Genomic DNA, 21,691 nt, shown 5'->3' with positions numbered 1-21,691 from the left:
GTTTTATCCCGACTGTTTTAACCCGACTTATTTATCCCGACTTATTTATCCCGACTTATTTATCCCGACTTATTTATCCCGACTGTTTTATCCCGACTTATTTATCCCGACTGTTTTAACCCGACTTATTTATCCCGACTTATTTATCCCGACTGTTTTATCCCGACTTATTTATCCCGACTGTTTTATCCCGACTGTTTTAACCCGACTGTTTTATCCCGACTGTTTTAACCCGACTGTTTTATCCCGACTGTTTTAACCCGACTGTTTTAACCCGACTGTTTTATCCCGACTGTTCTAACCCGACTGTTTTAACCCGACTGTTTTAACCCGACTGTTTTATCCCGACTGTTCTAACCCGACTGTTTTAACCCGACTGTTTTAACCCGACTGTTTTATCCCGACTGTTCTAACCCGACTGTTTTATCCCGACTGTTTTAACCCGACTGTTTTAACCCGACTGTTTTAACCCGACTGTTTTATCCCGACTGTTCTAACCCGACTGTTTTAACCCGACTGTTTTATCCCGACTGTTCTAACCCGACTGTTTTAACCCGACTGTTTTAACCCGACTTATTTATCCCGACTGTTTTATCCCGACTTATTTATCCCGACTGTTCTAACCCGACTGTTTTATCCCGACTGTTTTATCCCGACTGTTCTAACCCGACTGTTTTAACCCGACTGTTTTAACCCGACTTATTTATCCCGACTGTTTTATCCCGACTTATTTATCCCGACTGTTTTATCCGACTGTTTTATCCCGACTGTTTTAACCCGACTGTTTTATCCGACTGTTTTATCCCGACTGTTTTAACCCGACTGTTTTAACCCGACTGTTTTAACCCGACTGTTTTATCCCGACTGTTCTAACCCGACTGTTTTATCCGACTGTTTTATCCCGACTGTTTTATCCCGACTGTTTTATCCCGACTGTTTTATCCCGACTGTTTTAACCCGACTGTTTTATCCCGACTGTTTTAACCCGACTGTTTTATCCCGACTGTTTTATCCCGACTGTTTTATCCCGACTGTTTTAACCCGACTGTTTTATCCCGACTGTTTTAACCCGACTGTTTTATCCCGACTGTTTTAACCCGACTGTTTTATCCCGACTGTTTTATCCCGACTGTTTTAACCCGACTTATTTATCCCGACTGTTTTAACCCGACTGTTTTAACCCGACTGTTTTATCCCGACTGTTTTAACCCGACTGTTTTAACCCGACTGTTTTATCCCGACTGTTTTAACCCGACTGTTTTAACCCGACTGTTTTATCCCGACTGTTCTAACCCGACTGTTTTAACCCGACTTATTTATCCCGACTGTTTTAACCCGACTGTTTTAACCCGACTGTTTTATCCCGACTGTTTTAACCCGACTGTTTTAACCCGACTGTTTTATCCCGACTGTTTTATCCCGACTGTTTTAACCCGACTGTTTTATCCCGACTGTTCTAACCCGACTGTTTTAACCCGACTTATTTATCCCGACTGTTTTAACCCGACTGTTTTATCCCGACTGTTTTAACCCGACTGTTTTATCCCGACTGTTTTAACCCGACTGTTTTAACCCGACTGTTTTAACCCGACTGTTTTATCCCGACTGTTTTAACCCGACTGTTTTATCCCGACTGTTTTAACCCGACTGTTTTATCCCGACTGTTTTATCCCGACTGTTTTAACCCGACTGTTTTGTCCCGACTGTTTTAACCCGACTGTTTTATCCCGACTGTTTTAACCCGACTGTTTTAATCCGACTTATTTATCCCGACTGTTTTAACCCGACTGTTTTATCCCGACTGTTTTAACCCGACTGTTTTATCCCGACTGTTTTAACCCGACTGTTTTATCCCGACTGTTTTAACCCGACTGTTTTATCCCAACTGTTTTAACCCGACTGTTTTATCCCGACTGTTTAATCATGGACGATCAGGCGTCTAACATGGAGGCTGGAAGAGCTCACAGAGAGAGTCAGGAGACGCAGGATGGAGCGCAGGCCATACTTCTTGGTTTCATGAAGGAAGGAGAGCAGAGCGCCGCAGACAAAGGAGACCACGTGGAGGTTTAACTTATTAAACACGCCAAGGTTGTGTCCGTGTGGTATGAGGAAACATTTCAGCCTGACAACATGACAAGGGGCGGAGCTACCAACCAGCAAACACCCTGTCAGATGTGTTCCTATGGAAACCAGAACAGACCCAGCTGAGGAGAAGGAGCTGAAATGGTTACAGGAACTGAGGGCCGTGGTCCCCAGTTCCTGTATGTGCGAATGTGGGGAAAAAACGGCCCCGTTCCTTAAAAGATTAAAGGAATTGCAGAAGGTTCCTACGGCTACTTTTCCTACTTTTACATATTTAACACATTTTTCCTACTTTTACATATTTAATACATTTTTCCTACTTTTACATATTTCACATATTTTTCCTACTTTTACTCGGCCATTTTCATGCCGCTATACTTTCAACATGAACTTTTGTCACAGACTCCCATCACGAACAACTTCAAGCCCGGTTTGTTATGCGAGAGACTTTTTACATATTTAAGACTCTGTTTTCAGTTAACTGGTGGAAACTCGCCAGGAAACCTGATCTGGCAGCAGTCGAACCGGTGCTTTCTGAGCCGTCTGTGGAGGCGGCTCGGGGTAACTCGCTCACTATGAACCAGCAGGCTGTGTGTGCGCTCACTCTCACATATGTTGTGTTACTTTTCTCTGCCCCCAGTGCATTTCCTGCAGCAGCAACTAGAGGTCTCCTCGAATCTGCAGCCCAGGGAGAAGAGTGAACTTGAGGTTTTTTTACAGCTAAGGAAATTACACAATTCTGCACAACTTCCAAAAATCTGTAGAAACTGTGGTCGTCTTCTTCCTGAAAACTTGCACATCTGGTCACATGACCGGGGCCAAACGAGTTGAGGTGGGTGTCTGAGACGGACCGGCGTTAGAAGAGGAAGTGAAACTGGAAGCAGAACATTTGCTGCAGAACATTAGCATACATGTGATTTAGGGGATGTTACTATGTTTTGCAACCATTTTGTACAGAAGCCCGTGTCTAGACACCCACCCACGACCACCACCCCGACGGGCACCACCCGCCCACACACAAACCCACCATTTTACAGCTCCAATCAACATGTCAGTTGAGGAGAAGTCTAACTTCCTGCTGTGCCTCCCTCCCCATCTCTCTCCTCGGCCAACACCAGCCGTCTCAGCTTTCACCGCTCTGCCTCTTCTACTCTTACGTCTCACGTTGTCTCCTCGGGGCCCGGAGCCTCTGAAGTGTTCTCACTCTCATTTACCAGTTTTGGCAAGCACCTGCTTCGAGTTTGACACCAACCATCAACCAAAGAGCCAACAGGTCATCCGACAGAGAGCCGTCCTGCACACACACACACGCCTTCAGACAGTCCCATCCCTCCACGCACCCGCAGCCATGCACGCGCAGCAGCAGCAGCACCTGTGAGTGAGCAGCTGCCCTTACCTTGGCACTGGAATCCCTGCTTCCCAAAGCCCCTGCGGACAGAAAAGAGGGATGTGATATTTGGGTATGCACTGACAAAGACGCACGCGCGCGCACACAGGCGACAGATATCTCGGATCACACATGGACGCACAGATCAAGCAACACACAGCTGCAGCTGCAACAACAGCGGGGCCCCTTGTCTCCACATTCCTCCACCAGCCCCGGAGGATTCGGAGGCGGGTGTCGGGGGATCGATGCGGTAAACGCCGCACAGCAGCGCCGCACAGCAGCGCCTGCTCTGCGGCTGCCGGCAGCGCGTCCCCCCCTCCCTCCCCACCGACAGGCCCGCGGTGCTGTCGCATTTCGGCGGACTGGGCAGAATGGCGCACCGCCTTGTTTCCGATGACAGTGAACCACTGCGGTGCCAGTGTGCACACAGGCCGATGAGCGCCGCAGCAGCAAGTGAATCACCTGTGTCCTTTCCCCCCTGAAAAAAGAGGCTCGCACGCTTTGCTTTCTCTGGCGCGCGCGCACTCACCAGATGAAGTCCGTGCAGTGGCTGCAGAAGGTCGGCTGCTTGAAGAAGCGTGCGATGAACTTGTGGTTCTTCACCTCGTGCACGTTCTTCTGGCGGAGGGCTCCCTGTCGGGCGAAGCCGCGCGCGCTCTCCGGCACCTCTCCGTCGCTGCCGGGGTCAGCCATCTTAACGAGGAAGCGGCGGCGGCGGCCGTCCGAGAGGCGCGAGGGGTGAGGAGAGCCGAGACAGAGAGGGACAGGCGGCGGAAGGACCAGTCACGGTGCAGGTGCCCGCTCCTCCTCCTCCTCCTCTTCCTCCTCCTCTCCACCCCGCTGGCCGCCTCGGTGTCGCTCGTGCTGCCGGTGTTTTTGACGGTCTGCGTCCACCTCGCGCTAAAGCTGCTGCTTCTTGCTCCCCGTGCCGCGCGCCTGCTTCCCTGTTCACACCAAAGTGTCGCTGCTTGCAGCTCTGTCTGTCTCGCTCTCACAAACAAACGCGCACTATACGCGCACTATACGCGCAGCACGGCCGCTGATTATTAAAAACCACCACACAGTGTATGTGCGCGCGCAGCAGCCTCGTCTGTCACTAGAAACTCGAGTTGAACCACAAGTCCACCTGCATACTTTCAAAAGGAGTATGACTGCAGCAGGCACGCACACGCACGCACGCGCACCCACTTCAGGCCGGAGCTCCACTTCAGCAGAGAGAGTACTTTACCCGGGACCTCAGAGGCCTTCAGAGCTCCAGGTTCAACTGGCTGACGGTATTTGACAACCATTTGAGTGCAATATGTACAGAAACATGTCCTTCACATGGCCGGCATGTGAAAGTATCAGCCCTGACTGAGCCCGGGGTAGAAATGTGTAAGGCCCCAGGCACCAACACTCACTGATTCATTCTATCAGGTTCCAGTCTGTGCTGTTGCTATTCTGCTTCCTGTTTCTTATGTGGTGAACACAAACAGCAGAAAGGTTCTGTCACATATTTTTGTAGATACAAAAAATCTATAAGTTGGCATGACAGTGATAAAACATTGTTAGCTATTTGAAATGCTTAGTTCGACGACTTCTCGTCACTCTGATGCTGGTTAAGGAGGGTTATCGATGGAGTCATCTACATTACTGGCATTAAAGGGACAGTTCGCCTCTTCTGACATGAAGCTGTATGACATCCCATATCAGCAACATCATTTCTGAACATGTTCTTACCCCCTGCTGCGTCCTGTGAGCAGAGTTCCAGCCTCGTTTTGGTGTTGATGAAGGTAGTCCGGCTAGTTGGCTGGGGTTTAAAAAATAAAGCGTTTTGCTTCTCAAAACAATATGCGTTCAACAGAGTAATACATTTGCATCACAAAATGGTTCTCCAGGAAAAAGTCAGACCTCACAATCTCTTTAGCCTGATTAACATAGACTTTCAAATCTCTTCGAGATTCTGGTCTGACCAAGACCATAACGAACACGATTCGAAATGGCCTGGTCAACCCGCCTCCCTCGGGTTGCTACTGGTTGAGGCCAGAAAAGGCTGTGCCTAAGCTTAAGCTAGGCTCTATTTTCTCTCCCTTCGTATCACTGCCTGCTGTGTAGACCGAGCAGCAAACACCGTAACAGGCGCGGCTGTCGGCAGGCGGCAGCAGGCAGTGATACGAAGGGAGAGAAAATAGGGCCAAGAGATTGTGAGGTCTGACTTTTTCCTGGAGAACCATTTTGTGATACAAATGTATTACTCTTTTGAACGCATATTGTTTTGAGAAGCAAAACACTTTATTTTTTAAACCCCAGCCAACTAGCCGGACTACCTTCATCAACACCAAAGCGAGGCTGGAACTCTGCTCACAGGACGCAGCAGGGGGTAAGAAGATGTTCAGAAATGATGTTGCTGAAATGGGATGTCATACAGCTTCATGTCAAAAGAGGCGAACTGTCCCTTTAAGACGATTTTTTTTTTTTGTCTATATGAATTTTAATGTTTAAACACGCAAATGAGGAAAATGTTCAGTCATGTTTTTATTCAGATCATTCTCCAAGAAACAGAATGAGTGTGTGTCTTCTTTTCACTAAACTGAAATTAAAGTCCAAAAATTCAAGAGACGTTACTTCTGAACCGCCTCGCCGTTACTTGCCTTAAAAATGGACCTGCTCAGAGAAGAATATGTGACACGCTCATGAGTGTGCAGCATTAGGAGCTCGATATAAGCAGATGGATTCAAATGAGCCGGCATCAAACAGGCCTCAGCAGGAGGTCTGCAGCAGAGGTCACATGCACCGCTTTTAAAGCTGATAAAAGACATTTCTGGACAGAAGGTTTAAAGAACATCTGGGCAGTTATTAGAAATATTCCCATCTCTGAGAGCACCCCTGGGTTTCCTCATATTCTGCACCAGGTCTGATGAGCTAAAGCAACAGTATTCAACATCTCATACTTTATTGAGTCTCGTTTATATCACAGCAGCCGCAGCTGCAGCTCTGCTCTGGTGATACGTCCAGCGGAGGTTAAAGTCGTCCAGCCTCTCTGACATGAATCCCGTGAGTTTATCGTTTGCTATTAATTTACAGTGGCACAGTCCTTACGTGATGCATTAACTGTGCGTCTCGCCGGGAATCTCCCTAAGACGATGGTCTGTTTGATAAAAGGAGAGCCGGGCCGTGGCTGAGTGTCTGGTGATAGGGTCTCACCTTTGGTCACACCTCGACACGCTGAGCCTTTAATCTCTCTTCAGCAGCCATATTGTGTGTAGGATGAGACGTGTGAAGGACGGAAACCGCTGCCTCTTTAATATTTGAAGCTGTGATGTTGCAGGTTTGGTGTGAGGGAGGCTAAAAAAGGTGTTCATCCGTCACCTGCCCACAGCTCCCAGCACACGTGGAGCAGCAATGGGGTTCAGTTGTGCTGAAGTCTGTCTTTTTCATTTACTCGCGTTGTGATTCAGACTCAATCGTGTTTAACTTGGTGGGCCAAATGTCTCTGATTAGTGCTGGGACTATAGAATCCATCGCCTCAGTGATGCAGTGTGTGCATGCAGGGAAAATACCCCCACAGATCTGTGTCTGCCCCACAGATGAAGGATGAAACAATGATTTGCAACTCTGACCTCTTTTCTTAAAATCATTTTTTACCATCTGGTAACAATGTTTGGAGGAGATTTTACATTTGTTTTTTTAATACTTTGTTCATAATACCTTATTTTAGGGCGAGTTAACTCGTTAATTATTTAACGTGGATAAATATTTTATTGAGCAATAACGCAGGTATTTTCTCTCCCTTCGTATCACTGCCTGCTGCCGCCTGCCGACAGCCGCGCCTGTTACGGTGTTTGCTGCTCGGTCTGCACAGCAGGCAGTGATACGAAGGGAGAGAAAATAGGGCCAAGCGATTGTGAGGTCTGACTTTTTCCTGGAGAATGATTTTGTGATGCAAATGTATTACTCTGTTGAACGCATATTGTTTTGAGAAGCAAAACGCTTTATTTTTTAAACCCCAGCCAACTAGCCGGACTACCTTCATCAACACCAAAACGAGGCTGGAACTCTGCTCACAGGACGCAGCAGGGGGTAAGAAGATGTTCAGAAATGATGCTGCTGATATGGGATGTCATACAGCTTCATGTCAAAAGAGGCGAACTATCCCTTTAACTTAATTCAACAAGTTACCATCTTACCAAGTATATTTAACTCATTGAGTATCTCATTACACTTAATATAAGACACAGCTGCCTAACAAGCACCATTTCAGCCAGATATAGGGACTTGTTTGAAGACAATACATCTGGAATATCTTGTTAAATGAAAAAGTCTTGAAAACAAATTGTTTTGAGTCACATATCATATGAAACAAGCTTTTTTTTTCATTTGAAGAGGTGTTTAAGCTAATTTCAAGATCACTTTTATCTCAAAAGTCAATTTTTTTCTAATTTCAAGCATAAACGTCTTCTATTTGTTGTTCTTCTTATTTTTGGAGGGGCATTTTTTCCAGTGTAGGACTTTTGAGATAAAAGTGATCTTGAAATTAGCTTAAAAACCTCTTCAAATGTAAAAAAAAAAAAGCTTGTTTCATATGATATGTGACTCAAAACAATTTGTTTTCAAGACTTTTTCATTTAGCAAGATATTCCAGATGTATCGTCTTCAAACAAGTCCCTATATCTGGCTGAAATAGAACTTGTTAGGCAGTTGTGGACTGTTTGACATGACGAGCTGAGTTGTTGCTTGCTTTGGTTATCACAGCGAGGGTGTGAAATGGGATCACGCAGTTCCCCAGAAATCATTGGTTCAGAACGTCAATAAAAATGCTTCAGACATCAAACACGAGGATCCCGGATATAGCGTACAGGTGGAGCGCTGTGCAGACCTGTGCAGGATGTTTCCCTAAACTCCGGCACAGAGCTGGCAGTCCGACAGTAAACTGCAGGCCGATGAGCAGAGGTGGAGGCACTTGGAGTTTTGCCAGTTTTGTCATTTCTGATGAATCAAAAAACTTCCACGGAAAATTGACGTGTTTGCTTTGGGAAACAGCTTCGTGTTTCAACGTGTTTCAACGTGTTTCACCGCTTTAGGCCAGCTGAGTCTCACAGTCAACTTTCCCACAGTAAACACAAATGCATTTCCAAAACAACAAGGCCGCTCGACCAAAATCACAAACCTTCTCCTTCCTCCACTGCGCGACGAGTTTGGGCCACCATCTAATTCAGGTCGGCCTTTGACCTCCTCATTTTATGCCAGCCGTGGAGAAACTGTAAAACATTTGGCAGGACGGTGATGTGGATTTAGAGTAAAACTCAGAACGTGGGATCTAAAAGTCTTCACACAAAATCCAGGCGGCCAATCAAAAGAAATCTGTCCGAGGCGGTCCGTGGCGTAGTGGGCTGAGCAGGCGCCCCATGTACAGAGGCTACAGTCCTCACTGCAGCTGGCACCGGTTCCAGTCCCGCATCGGACGGCCCTGTGCTGCATGTCTTCCCCCTCCCTCTCTGCTTCCTGTCTCTCTGAACTGTCCTATCATTAAAAGGCATAAAAAGCCCCCCAAAAAAATTTAAAAAAAAAAGAAATCTGTCCAAAGTAAAGAAAATGAGAGGGAACAAAAATACAAATAAAAATGGGAAGAAAAAAACATAACAGAGGAAACGCCTTGGATTGTGATGAACTCGAGAAATAATTAGAATTTAAAGGGGAACTGCGGTATTTTCAACATTAAGCCTCTTTTCTGAGTCGTTTGCAATGTTTTAGAACCCCCCTCACCGCTTTTTTGATGTTTACTGCTGTCTCCGGTATTTGCCTGATTTTGATTCATCTCAACCTGCTTCAGAATGGCAAGTCATGTGCATGTCCAAAAAGGTCCGTAAAAGCACCATAAACGTCCGTTTTCAAAATCATCAACTCACCGGAGTGGTTACTGGTGTGCACTGGTAATCCATATCAAATTTCGTTGCGAAAAGTTGCTTCTGTCGTGTTTTATTTGGCAGCTCGTTCATGCTCGCACTATTTTCTTAGCGGTGGCGGAGTAATATCAACGAACATCCAGTACAAAATGTCAAATAAAACACGACAGAAGCAACTTTTCGCAACGAAATTTGATATGGATTACCAGTGCACACCAGTAACCACTCGGTGAGTTGATGATTTTGAAAACGGACGTTTATGGTGCTTTTACGGACCTTTTTAGACATGCGCATGACTTGCCGTTCTGAAGCAGGTTGAGAAGAATCAAAATTAGGCAAATACCAGAGACAGCAGTAAACATCAAAAAAGCGGTGAGGGGGGTTCTAAAACATTGCAGACGACTCAGAAAAGAGGCTTAATGTTGAAAATACCGCAGTTCCCCTTTAAGAAGGTTTCCGAGGCTGGATTGGAGACGATTAAAAATCCATTTATTTATTTTTGTTTGGGGTGACAAAAGCCGTTAGCATCTTCAGATTGTACAAAACGCTGGTTCGAGGAACCAACAGAAGAGCTCACGTGCCTCCTGTTTTCTTGGTTCTTCTCTGGTTAGCCGACAATTTCATCATCGAATCTTTGTGCTAACTTTTAGGGCTCTGCATGGTTAAACTCCTCAGTAGGTCTGGCTCTTATTTTGCACATCTTTCAGTTAGAGAGAGCTTTTACGCATGTTTTTATTTTCTCTTAATGGCTTTTATTTCTCTTACCGTAATTTCTTTTGGAGCTTTGGGATTTTTACCTGACAAAGTGCAACGTGAAATAAAATGTACTCGCTTACAAGAAGGCGGGAAAAAGACCATCGGCAACAGAAGCCTGGAAAACGAGGACGCTTTATAGGGGCTTGAGTCATTTAAAAAGGAGCGTGACTAAAATAACATTTTTATTGTTTGCTACTGTTGCTTCTTTGCTCCTTTCCTTGAATTGATTTCAGATTTTTATATCAATTCTATGAGAATCCTATCAAACACAGATGGTAATATTGTCAGAGGCTATTAGCAAATGCTTTGCATTTAAATACATCTTCGCAGACACCGCTTGGATGACGAACACGCACATTCATGTTCCTGCGCACCGCATAGGGTCACTTAGGTACACAGATTTCAGATCATGTGTGAACAGTTGTGTCTAATTTCTTATCGCATTAGTCACAACGATATTTGCCAACTTGCTCAGAAACCTGCATGAGGGGTTTATAATATTGGAGTCCTCCAGATAGCCTGCACCACCAGCTTTCAGACGAGAAGATATTATAGATTTCCACATATGCAACACACAACCTGGATACTCCTACAAACAGACAAAGTTTTAATATCATACAAACTCAAGCATATGCATTTATTTATTTTTTTAAAACATATATTTATTGGTTTTTCATGTTAATATAACAACAATTTAAACATCCAAAACATATGGCAGTAAAGAAAATAATAATTAAATGAATAAAAAAGATACATTAAACCGTAGTAATTAGTCAGCAAATTACTGTGCAATGAATATGAAATGATGAAAATAATAACAATAAATAAGTAAATAAACACATATATAAATAATAATAATAATGATAAATAAAAAAAGTACTCAAAATGTAGGTTACAGCTTGCACTCCCAACAACAAATTAAATCATTTTCATTATCTCATTCTCCCTCCCTCAACAGTTCCAGAATATCTCCAAATATCATAAAATTCAGAAGCACTCTTTGTAACAATATAGGTCAGTTTCTCAAGAGCCAAACTCGATGCTAAGTTATTTAACCAGCGGGTAAAAGAGGGGCAACCAGCATTCTTCCAGCATAATGCAATACAGCGTTTGGCCTGCAATAAACAAAGGTCGACCATTTTTCTTTCCTTACAAGATAAAGAACAGTCATCTGGATAAATGCCTAAATTACATACCTTAGGGCATAAAGGTATAGGGGAAGATGAAGCACATGCATTTATGTTTGTTTACCTCAGAAAACTCTTAAATGAGTAAGTATTTGTATCTAATATTCATTCAACTCCATTTAGTTCATTTATACAGAGCAATATCACAACAAAGATGCATCTCAGGTTCTTAAGTTCAACACATACTGTACATTTGAGTACAGTCCGGTCTAATTCGATTAAATTTAGACCCCTTCCTTATATTTGTATTCGTATTGTGCCAGTTCATACAACACAGTCTTGTGAATGAAACCAACATATCACACTGAATCTCCAAATTTGATCAATTTCCCATCTTAGACAAGTACAGAGTGAGGAAAACTCATTTTTTAACAGCTAGAGTTAATACTAATTAAATCATAGTTGAGTAATTTACCCCCATAGATAACAATTGTGCTAATAACAATATATAATAGTAACAATAATAATATATATAATAATAATGTTAATATATTTTTTATTATTTTACATTTTATCATTTCATTTTATTTTATTATATATATATATATATATATATATATATATATATATATATATATATTTTTTTTTTTTTATTGCACCAAACAGACCAGGCCAAATTGCTCGTGATGTGAAAATTACTTGGCAAAAAAATATTTTCTGATTCTGATTCTGAACAATATATAGGGTTAAAATGTTAACCAGCTCATTAATTTATTGGTTGGGTCATGACAGACTTGTGAAGGGCGTCTAAAACTTTTTCACGAGCTCTCAAATAATTGATTTAAAAAAAGATTTGGAACAAGAAGATACCATTAAGTCAGTGAGCAAAACATGCACAGCAGGGCACAGTTTGTCATAAACGGTGGTCTTGCGCCCTCTGGTGGTTGTATTTACGAACAACGTACAGTCTGCGTCATCACCTGCTAGTCCCGCCTACTAGACCGCAGCCTATTGGTCATAACTTTACATAGACGGACGTGATTGGTCCAAATGCGCTCTCCGTCAGAGACCCGGAACAAAGTGTATACATACACATAACCACATTGTATAATCGACTCGGTTAACCTACAGCCTGCAGTGAGTACCGGTTTGTTTCATGTGAATGTTAATTTAAGTGGAAACTCAGTCAGTGTATCAGCGTGACATTTTCATCTAAACTGTCCCCAGACATGCCGACGTCCCCGGTGAAAACGCGGATCCCCCTCACCAGTTTCGGTCATCTGATAACGGAGGTGAAGGTAGGACCACGATGTGACTGCGGCAAATACTGTCTGTATTTAATTTAAAAGAAAATCAATATCCTGACCAAATTAGATAAACTGGTTGTAATGTACCCCCCCCCCCCCTATTTTATTTATTTATTGATGTATTTTTACCCCTCATTAATTTACACAACCAGTGGAGCATCTTCCATAATCTGAGTATTTTATTTGTATAGCCTATGGATTTTATATGTATCGTAAATTTTTTTTTTAAATGGAATTCAGGTGCTGAACAAAAAAAAAGAGAAATGCACTCAGTTGTAATAAGGACCCTCAAAACTCCAGTACTGTGAGCAGTGGCGATTCTACAGTCTGTGGGGGCCCCAAGCGAAAAAATCCTAGGGGACCCTACCGACCAGTGTCACCAAAACATCTGACACCAACAAAAAATGTATGAAATAAAACCTCTTTTTATTCCAAACATGTTCCAAACATGAAAAACATTGTTATTTTTAAAATATACATGTAAAGAATAAATAAATAACTAAAAACGACTAATAATAAAATAAATAAAAAATTGAATAAAATACCGCAAATTACTTTGAAAACCCAATATAAACTTTGTTCAAAATATTTACAGTACATATTTACAAAGTATATACAGTAGTAAGTTCCTCATAAGCCCAATTTACAGTATGCACTGCTTTAGAAATGCTGCTTACGGGCCTTGGCTTGTGCAAATGCTGATAGTATGTCTTCCAGATCCAAAGACATGTTAACTAGACAATCTTTGACTAAATCATTTAAATTTAACTGTTCAAAGAAAACATGTTCACCACGAACGTTCGCCACTGTTTGAGACAGTTTATAAAGTAAGAGACAATCTTTGATTGAATGCACCTCAACTCTCGGGGGCCCCCTAGTGGCTCGGGGCTCCAAGCAGTTGCCTGTTGACAAGGTGCGCCTCTGACTGTGAGAACATCCGTATGGTATGAATATAGAAATGCAGATTAGAAAGATAGATAGATACTTTATTGATCCTGAAGGAAATTCAAGCATCCAGTAGCAAGACATAATAAAGCAATAAAAATGTTTATACAATTATAAACACTTTAAAACACTTTAAAAAAACAGTTTAAACATATAAAGTGACCAGTGAAATTCAGAAGCGCCATCACTGAGAGCTGTTGCACAGCCTGATGGCCGGAGGAACAAAAGAGTTTTTCAGTCTGTTGGTGGGGCTGAAACATTGACAAAACATTTATTTTATGGGGCAGCAGAGCTAAACTGATCTGTTGTTGCATTTATTTCTTTATTTTCATTAGAACATTAAAGGAAGAATTGACAGTAGATATGAGTATTAAAAATGCAATATATAGTTGTCCATCTGATGGCAGCAAAACAATTGTGCAGGCCCCATTTTCAGCTACCTCACCCACAGACCACAGTCCGTCAGGCTGAAGGACATCCCGTCCGGCACTGTGGTCAGCGGCACTGGAGCTCCACAGGGGACTGTGCTGTGCCCCATCCTCCTTACTCCTGCTACGACTCTGGATCGTGTCACATCCAGAAGTTTGCAGATGGACTGTGGCTAGGCAACAAGCTGGACTGGATGAGCAATTTTTGTTTACCAGTCTGCGGTCGCTAGCGTCCTGTCCTACGCTGTGGTGTGCTGGGGAGGGAGGTTTCTCCAGGCTGGAGAAGATGATCAGGCGGCCAACCACGCTCTGGCAGAGAGGAAAACGATGCAGAAGAAGGGCAGAGGGACTGTGGGACGGGCGGCAGTCAGTCAGTGTGTCCAACCAACAGGGCAAAAACGTGCAATAATCTTACTTTAATCATTTTAATCTTAGTTTATACTTACATTTATATACGTATTATTATTTATTAGCATCATTATTATCATTATTTTTATTACTATTACTAGTATACTACTATTTTGTTATATTATTGTTAATAATAATTAAGTCATCTATCTATCTATCTATCTATCTATCTATCTATCTATCTATCTATCTATCTATCTATCTATCCTTTCAATTCTTCTTTTATACTCATAATGCCCACATAAGTCTGTGCCTGTTGGGTCCTACATGTTGGTACAGCATAAGTAGCCTGAGTATCAGTGACATCTTGTCTGCTGCTGCTTTTTCTTCACTTCATTATCACTTAGCTCACTGTTGCATGAAAGCTCTGTGAAGCTGCAGGTTCAGGTGATAATTCTTTAAAACTTTTTCATTTGATGGATCGCTTAGTTATCTGAGTTGAATCTCAATTAAATTGCATCAAATATAAACAGGAAGTCGGTCTCATGACGCTGTCCTAAAGACATTACTTGCAACATTTTTGAATGAAGAAGTTATCGCGGGGCCAAGCAATTCAGCTCAAGAAAAAAACACCACAGATAGTTCAGTCGCCACAAACACATTTTTAGGGATTTTCAGTGAATAATTAGCGACTTGCAGTGTGTATTTTCTGGAAAACAAGGGGTCACTCTTGGTTTTGCAGTTGTCTCAGTGTAAGTTTAAAGGGATAGTTCGCCTCTTTAGACATGAAGCTGTATAACATCCCATATCAGCAACATCATTTATGAACATCTTCTTACCCCCTGCTGCGTCCTGTGAGCAGAGTTCCAGCCTCGTTTTGGTGTTGATGAAGGTAGTCCGGCTAGTTGGCTGGGGTTTAAAAAATAAAGCGTTTTGCTTCTTAAAACAATATGCGTTCAACAGAGTAATACATTTGCATCACAAAATGGTTCTCCAGGAAAAAGTCAGACCTCACAATCGCTTGGCCCTATTTTCTCTCCCTTCATATCAATGCGTTCAGCCACCTAGCGATAGCCGCGCCTGTTACGGTGTTTGCTGCTCGGCCTGCACTTCGGTCTGCACAGCAGGCAGTGATACGAAGGGAGAGAAAATAGGGCCAAGCGATTGTGAGGTCTGACTTTTTCCTGGAGAACCATTTTGTGATGCAAATGTATTACTCTGTTGAACGCATATTGTTTTGAGAAGCAAGACGCTTTATTTTTTAAACCCCAGACAACTAGCCGGACTACCTTCATCAACACCAAAACGAGGCTGGAACTCTGCTCACAGGACGCAGCAGGGGGTAAGAAGATGTTCAGAAATGATGTTGCTGATATGGGATGTCATACAGCTTCATGTCAAAAGAGGCGAACTATCCCTTTAACTTAATTCAACAAGTTGCTTTCACATTCATTCTGAGTATGAACTATCCCTTTAAGCCTTTTTATGGCTTTACAACAGATTTTAATGAAATTAAATCTGTGGAAAAATTCAACGGAGCACAGCTGTTGATCAGAAATGATTTTAGAACCGTAGCTGTACGAGTTTAAATTAAAAAAAAGATTTTGTGTGGATGCTGCTTTTATCAGTGACGGAGGAATCATCCTCACCATGCTGAGCGGCCTTGTTAACATCGCACTGTGTCTCCTCTCGCCCGGGGCAAACTTCGATCGTTATGGACTCTATTTCCATCTTCACGGGCATGCTTTGCACTGCATGTTTCACTTCATGGGACTCACTTGACTTTTAATCAGACGAGTCTCTGTAAGAGGGTGATGAATTGGCAGCCATGTTTTCCAAAGTAATGCACACACCTCTAAATGTGAAGCACGGGCATTGCAGAAGATTGTAGACTAAGCATGGCGCACGTCATGACCAAAAGATGTCGCTTCCTCTGCAAGTCTGAGACTAAAACTAAGATTTCTGGAACTGATGGTTGAATGTGCAAGGTTCAGGTTTTAACCCGGAACGTGTGATCTCTTCCTAAACCTAACCAAGAAGCGCCTGAAAGCAAAAGTTGAGGCATTAGAAAAGCAACGATCCTGATGAAGGTTGAGCAGCGACTGTCTCTGTGGGGAAAACAGCAGGCCCGTGCAGGACTTCCAGTCCTGAGGGGAAGTCTCGCAGCTGATTTAAATTCCCATGAAATGACTAACTGAGAGCCTTGTTGAGCCGTTTATGTTTGCATGTTCCAGGAGATAAGGAAGCCTTCTCCTCATCCACACTGATGAGTCAGCAGCAGCTGCTTGAGAAGGCACCGCCACCGTTCTACATCAGCTCCTCTGTTTGGCCATAGTTGATTGTCATGGGGAAGGGACATAACAATTCAACTGTTTACTTTAGTATACATGATGAGTCATCAACATTTTTAATGCGGTTTGTTTTTTTTGTTTTTTTGGTGCCATGGTGATGTAGTTCAGAATATATTTATATATATATATATGTATATATTAGGGCTGGGCGAGTTATCTCGTTAATTATTTAACGTTGATAAATATTTTATCGCGCATTAACACATTTAAATTATTATTTTTTATTTTTTACATTTATTTTATTATTGTAAAAGTCTGTTGCTCACAGGCTTTTATTTTGTAAAAGTCTGTTGCTCACAGGCTTTTATTTTGTAAAAGTCTGTTGCTCACAGGCTTTTATTTTGTAAAAGTGTTGCTCTTAGGCTTTTATTTAGTAAAAGTCTGTTGCTCACAGGCTTTTATTTTGTACAGAAATGAAGATGTTTCCAGGGAAACGGTTGGCCACTTGTTTTACAGGAAATTCAAAACTTAAAAAAAAAAAACCTTACAAAACAACCTTTTTCTGTTATTTGGCAGGACATCTTATAGAAAATGCTTTTATTTAAACAGGATATATCGTGTGGTAACCATTTATTAATCCTGTTAGGATGTGTAGACAGTACGTGGTAATATAAAAAAATAAAAATGATTGTCTGTAGTGTATCACTTTAGTTTAGTAAAGAGTGAAAGAAGGGAAGTGGCTGCGTGGCTAAAGTTCAGCTCACAATGGAAAATCACTGCTTTGTTGGCCTTTCATTTTCATTTGTATTCCTCAGCATATCAAATCGGTTATGTGTCAACGGTTTTAGGTGAGGGGGAGGGATGTTTGTTGGCTTTGGACAGAGCCAGGCCAGCAGGTTTCTCCCGTTTCGTCTTGGCGCCAAAATAATTATTGGTGGTAAAACTCGTTAAAAGATGATCCCATTGTTTGTGCATAGTATGTCTTTAATTTTTTTTGTGTAATAACAAAATCACGTAACTGTTTTTTATTGAGCTTAAGAGGTGCAGCTTGCATGATGTTTTTGTTTTTGTTGTTGTTGTTGTTTTTTGGCAGTTTTTTTTCCTGTTTTTCGTCTCAATGCTAAGCTACGCTAACCCTTTCCCGGTATCATTCCTAAACATTTCCAACAGGCTAGTCGGACTCTCTTAGCTGCAGTTTTGACTTTTTAAAAACAAAATTAGAACTGACGAGACTTAAATGACTTGGATAGAATGTGCTCAGTTTAATATGTTTTTAAAAGCAATTATGAATTCTGATGAGTACAGACAGTATAAATACATACAAAGACGACCATAAATGTGGACATTTTTAAATCCAGGTTAAAGACATTTCTGTTCTCATGTGTCTATGCATGAAATCTGCACGCTATCTTTGAACTTATCTTGACTGTTGCTTGTTTTTAAATTCATTTAAATGATTTTATTTGTTTCTCTTTATATTCTTTTATGTATTTTTAATGCTTCTTCCACTCCCTGCTGCAATGCTTTTATTTTATGTGAAGCACTTTGAATTGTTTTGTACATGAAATGTGCAATATAAATAAATTTGACTTTGACTTTGACATGAAGATCTTTAAAGAGGATTTCAGCGTTAAGCTTTCATCACACCGTCGCTGCCTTCTTCCGCACATAATTTGCTAAAGCGGTGCAAAGACCGAACCGGTGGACATTTAAGCTCCGTCACTTTTAAACGTGGACTGCACGGGTGCGTCCACGCCGTCGCCTCACAACAGATGAATACGGCTTGCAGTGTAGAAGCACTTTGGGTGAAGCACTATATAAATGCAGTTCCCCTTTAACGTTTTCCTGAACTGTCACGGTTGAGAAACGGCTCCTAACCGTGTTCGCCTGCTTCCTGGAAGCCTGGCCCGTCTCAGCAAAGGCAGGACCGTTGATGTTGTTGTTGCTCGTTATCATAAACCGATGATGGTAATCTTCATGGGTTAAAGGGATAGTTCGCCTCTTCTGACATGAAGCTGTGTAACATCCCATATCAGCAACATCATTTCTGAACATCTTCTTACCCCCTGCTGCGTCCTGTGAGCAGAGTTCCAGCCTCGTTTTGGTGTTGATGAAGGTAGTCCGGCTAGTTGGCTGGGGTTTAAAAAATAAACCGTTTTGCTTCTCAAAACAATATGCGTTCAACAGAGTAATACATTTGCATCACAAAATGGTTCTCCAGGAAAAAGTCAGACCTCACAATCGCTTGGCCCTATTTTCTCTCCCTTCGTATCACTGCCTGCTGTGCAGACCGTGCAGATCAGCTGCTCCTGGAGGTACCGAGGGCCAAGCGGAAGCTCAGAAGAGACAGAGCCTTTTCCACTGCCGGTCCGAAACTGTGGAATGACCTCCCGTTTCACATCAGACAGGCCCCTTCACTGCCCATTTTTAAAACCCGTCTTAAGACCCATTTTTATTCCCTGGCTTTTAACCCAGCATGAGACTCTGTTTCTAGTATTGTTTTATTGTTTTTATTATTTTAATATTGTTGTTGTTTATTGTTGTTCTTACATTGTTCTTGTGTTTAAAGCCTTCTTTTATTTTGTGTTGTACAGCATTTTGTTTCAGCCACAGCTGTGTTAAAAGACTATATAATAAAGTTGATGATGATGATGATTAACTTAATTCAACAAGTTGCTTTCACATTCATTTTGAGTATGAACTACTTTGGGTGCAGGGTGTGGTTAGCTTCATGTTTCTTTGTGCAGTCTGTCTTCTTTTTGAAGGATCGCCCTGCATTCACATGAAACACTGTTTGTGTTTTCTGAAGACATTCCACTCGTCTCATGTTACGGATAAATGTGTAAAAATCTCAAGAACTATTGTTTGCAGTTTTTTTTTTTTTTTTTTACTCTTATTGTTCCCGTGTTTCCTGTGACTCAGAAGCAGCTCTTTGGCATCGAGGCCCCAACATCTCTGGAGCTGACCGGCTGGAGGAAACATTTTAACAGCTACACCATTCAGGGTCGCAGAAATGTACGCACCGCACACGCATGCACACGCACCGCACACGCACCGCACATGCATGCACACGCACCGCACACGCACTGCACACGCACTGCACACGCATGCACACGCACCGCACATGCATGCACACGCACCGCACACGCACTGCACACGCACTGCACACGCATGCACACGCATGCACACGCACTGCACACAAATCAAATCATCAAATCAAATTTATTTGTAGCACATTTCATGTACAAACAGTTCAAAGTGCTTCACATAAAATAAAAGCATTCCAGCAGGGAGTGCAAGAAGCATTAAAATACATAAAATAATATAAAGAGAAACAAATAAAATCATTTAAATGAATTTAAAAACAAGCAACAGTCCAGATAAGTTCAAAGATAGCGTGCAGATTTCATTCATAGACACATGAGAACAGAAATGTTTTTAACCTGGATTTAAAAATGTCTCCATTTGGTGAAAGTTTAATCTCCACTGGCAGTTTGTTCCACTTGTTTGCAGCATAACAGCTAAATGCTGCTTCTCCATGCTGCTTCACACGCATGCACACGCATGCACACGCACTGCACACGCACTGCACACTCATGCACACGCACTGCACACGCACTGCACACGCATGCACACGAAGCCTTTGTAAAGTTTTTGCACATTGAATCCCCAGCAGTCTGTCCATCTCTTGCAGTGCGTCTTGGTTACTTACGGGATCTTGGTGGTGACAGCAGCGGCCTTCATGATGCACAGACAGAACAGAGAGGAGAAACGGACGTCCCCCTCCACGGCCTGAGACGCACGCCTTTGCATTCACTGAGCATTATTTCATGAAGTGACGGAAACCAAAATGAACCTCCGAGCGTGAGGAAACTATGGAGGGAAAGCTGTGTTTTGTTGATAAATGCTTCAACCCGTGCCCGTGTCATCGTTATTTTCTAATACTCAGAGACGAGCGGCTGGTTACCATGCCTTCAAGCAGTCAAACCACCATTTTCATGTAAATAATTAGATATTGTAGGAGCTATTTGTAAAGTTAGTTTTTGTTTCTTGGTTCTATTTGTACATTTAATTAGCTAATTATGAGTAACTTTATTTGATTAATTTCAGTTCTTTATTTAGATTAGATTTTTTGCTAATATTCTTTGTTAGTTACTGTATTTGTTTATTTTGATAATTGGGTCACACTGGGCACCTGGAGTCCCAGCATGCACCTGGGTGGGCCGATGTTTTTTTTTACTTGATTGTATTGGCCATTTTTCCATAAAAAACAAATTAAACTTAAACCAAACAAAATCAAAAGACCACTGATGTGGTTGTGGTTTAAAGCAGGAAAAAGGAGAGAGCAGCAGGTTTTCTTTGTTCTTTTGTTTGTTTTATTGTTTGGAAATAAATCATCAGAAAACGCAAGAATTCATTTTCGGACATTCATCTTCTTTTGCCTGCGTTAAACCACATCCCCCATGGTGCATCAGTGGCCTTTTGATTTGGTTTGGTTTAAGTTTAATTTGTTTTTTGTGGACAAATGGCCAATACAAATATTTTACCACTTTTTAAGCATTTCTACTTGAATGTTTTGGGGAATTTGTGCAGTCACATTTCATAACTGAAAAAAAAAAACATTGGTAACGGCTCCACGTGTTATGAAATAATCAGAATCTCTGCTCAGTTAAATCCTGAATGCAGCATAGCTAATTATGGCATGTTTTCATAACATACCTCATTTGTTGCTCCGTAGTCAGCCGGAAAGCCTGACAAACATGGAAGTGAGCTGTCAAGAAGAGCAACTGCCCTCAAATATGCGCTTCTCATAATTGTGAGAGGAAACCAACAGCAGAACTCAAAACAAACGGCTGCGGTGCAATTTTTGTGGTTCAGCAGCCTCAGGGGCTGTGATTACTGACCAAATATCTGTGGCTACGTCTCAAACGCATGCTTAAAACTGTAGGGTCACCTCAGGCTGCACCAGCAGCCTGAGGTGACCCGAGTCCTGAACTCTGACGACCAAAGCAAACCAGTAAATCTTAGGTGATTACAACCATATTGTTTGTCCGGTGCGTTCGGTCACCTCAATGATACTTTTGCATCGCGTAAATACATGAAGCATCGTGCATTAAACTGATCTTCAATCTTCTCAC

The 21,691-nt window shown here is 42.3% G+C and overlaps 2 protein-coding genes across 4 annotated transcripts in view; one reads left to right on the top strand and one right to left on the bottom strand.

Annotated features, from left to right (window-relative positions):
• The window catches only part of prkcba (protein kinase C, beta a), a 59,396-nt gene extending 54,820 nt beyond the window's left edge, over positions 1–4,576 (bottom strand). Inside the window, exons 1-2 of one of the 2 annotated variants that reach the window (XM_075462507.1) lie at positions 3,999–4,576; positions 3,479–3,510 (exon numbers count right to left, since the gene is read on the bottom strand). In XM_075462507.1, the coding sequence (XP_075318622.1) occupies positions 3,479–3,510; positions 3,999–4,162 (196 nt within the window). In that variant the 5' untranslated portion in view covers positions 4,163–4,576. The remainder of the gene's footprint in view (positions 1–3,478; positions 3,511–3,998) is intronic. The other variant, XM_075462506.1, reaches the window with a different exon arrangement.
• Positions 4,267–20,471, top strand: LOC142378233 (ATP synthase F(0) complex subunit k, mitochondrial-like). Of its 2 annotated transcripts, none has more exons than XM_075462508.1 (4): positions 4,267–4,743; positions 12,462–12,532; positions 19,476–19,568; positions 20,248–20,471. In XM_075462508.1, the coding sequence occupies exons 1-4, from the start codon at positions 4,617–4,619 to the stop codon at positions 20,347–20,349; spliced, it is 393 nt and encodes a 130-aa protein (XP_075318623.1). In that variant the 5' UTR covers positions 4,267–4,616; the 3' UTR covers positions 20,350–20,471. The 2 variants fall into 2 exon arrangements, with proteins under 2 accessions (XP_075318623.1, XP_075318624.1); XM_075462509.1 differs by lacking the exon at positions 4,267–4,743 and adding an exon at positions 12,275–12,371.
• Positions 20,472–21,691: the final 1,220 nt, after the last annotated feature.

The sequence above is a fragment of the Odontesthes bonariensis genome, chromosome 4 (assembly GCF_027942865.1).
Source record: "Odontesthes bonariensis isolate fOdoBon6 chromosome 4, fOdoBon6.hap1, whole genome shotgun sequence".
Classification (NCBI taxonomy): domain Eukaryota; kingdom Metazoa; phylum Chordata; class Actinopteri; order Atheriniformes; family Atherinopsidae; genus Odontesthes; species Odontesthes bonariensis.
Note: the sequence above shows the minus strand (reverse complement) of the source record. Positions and strands in the feature narration are given on the sequence as shown.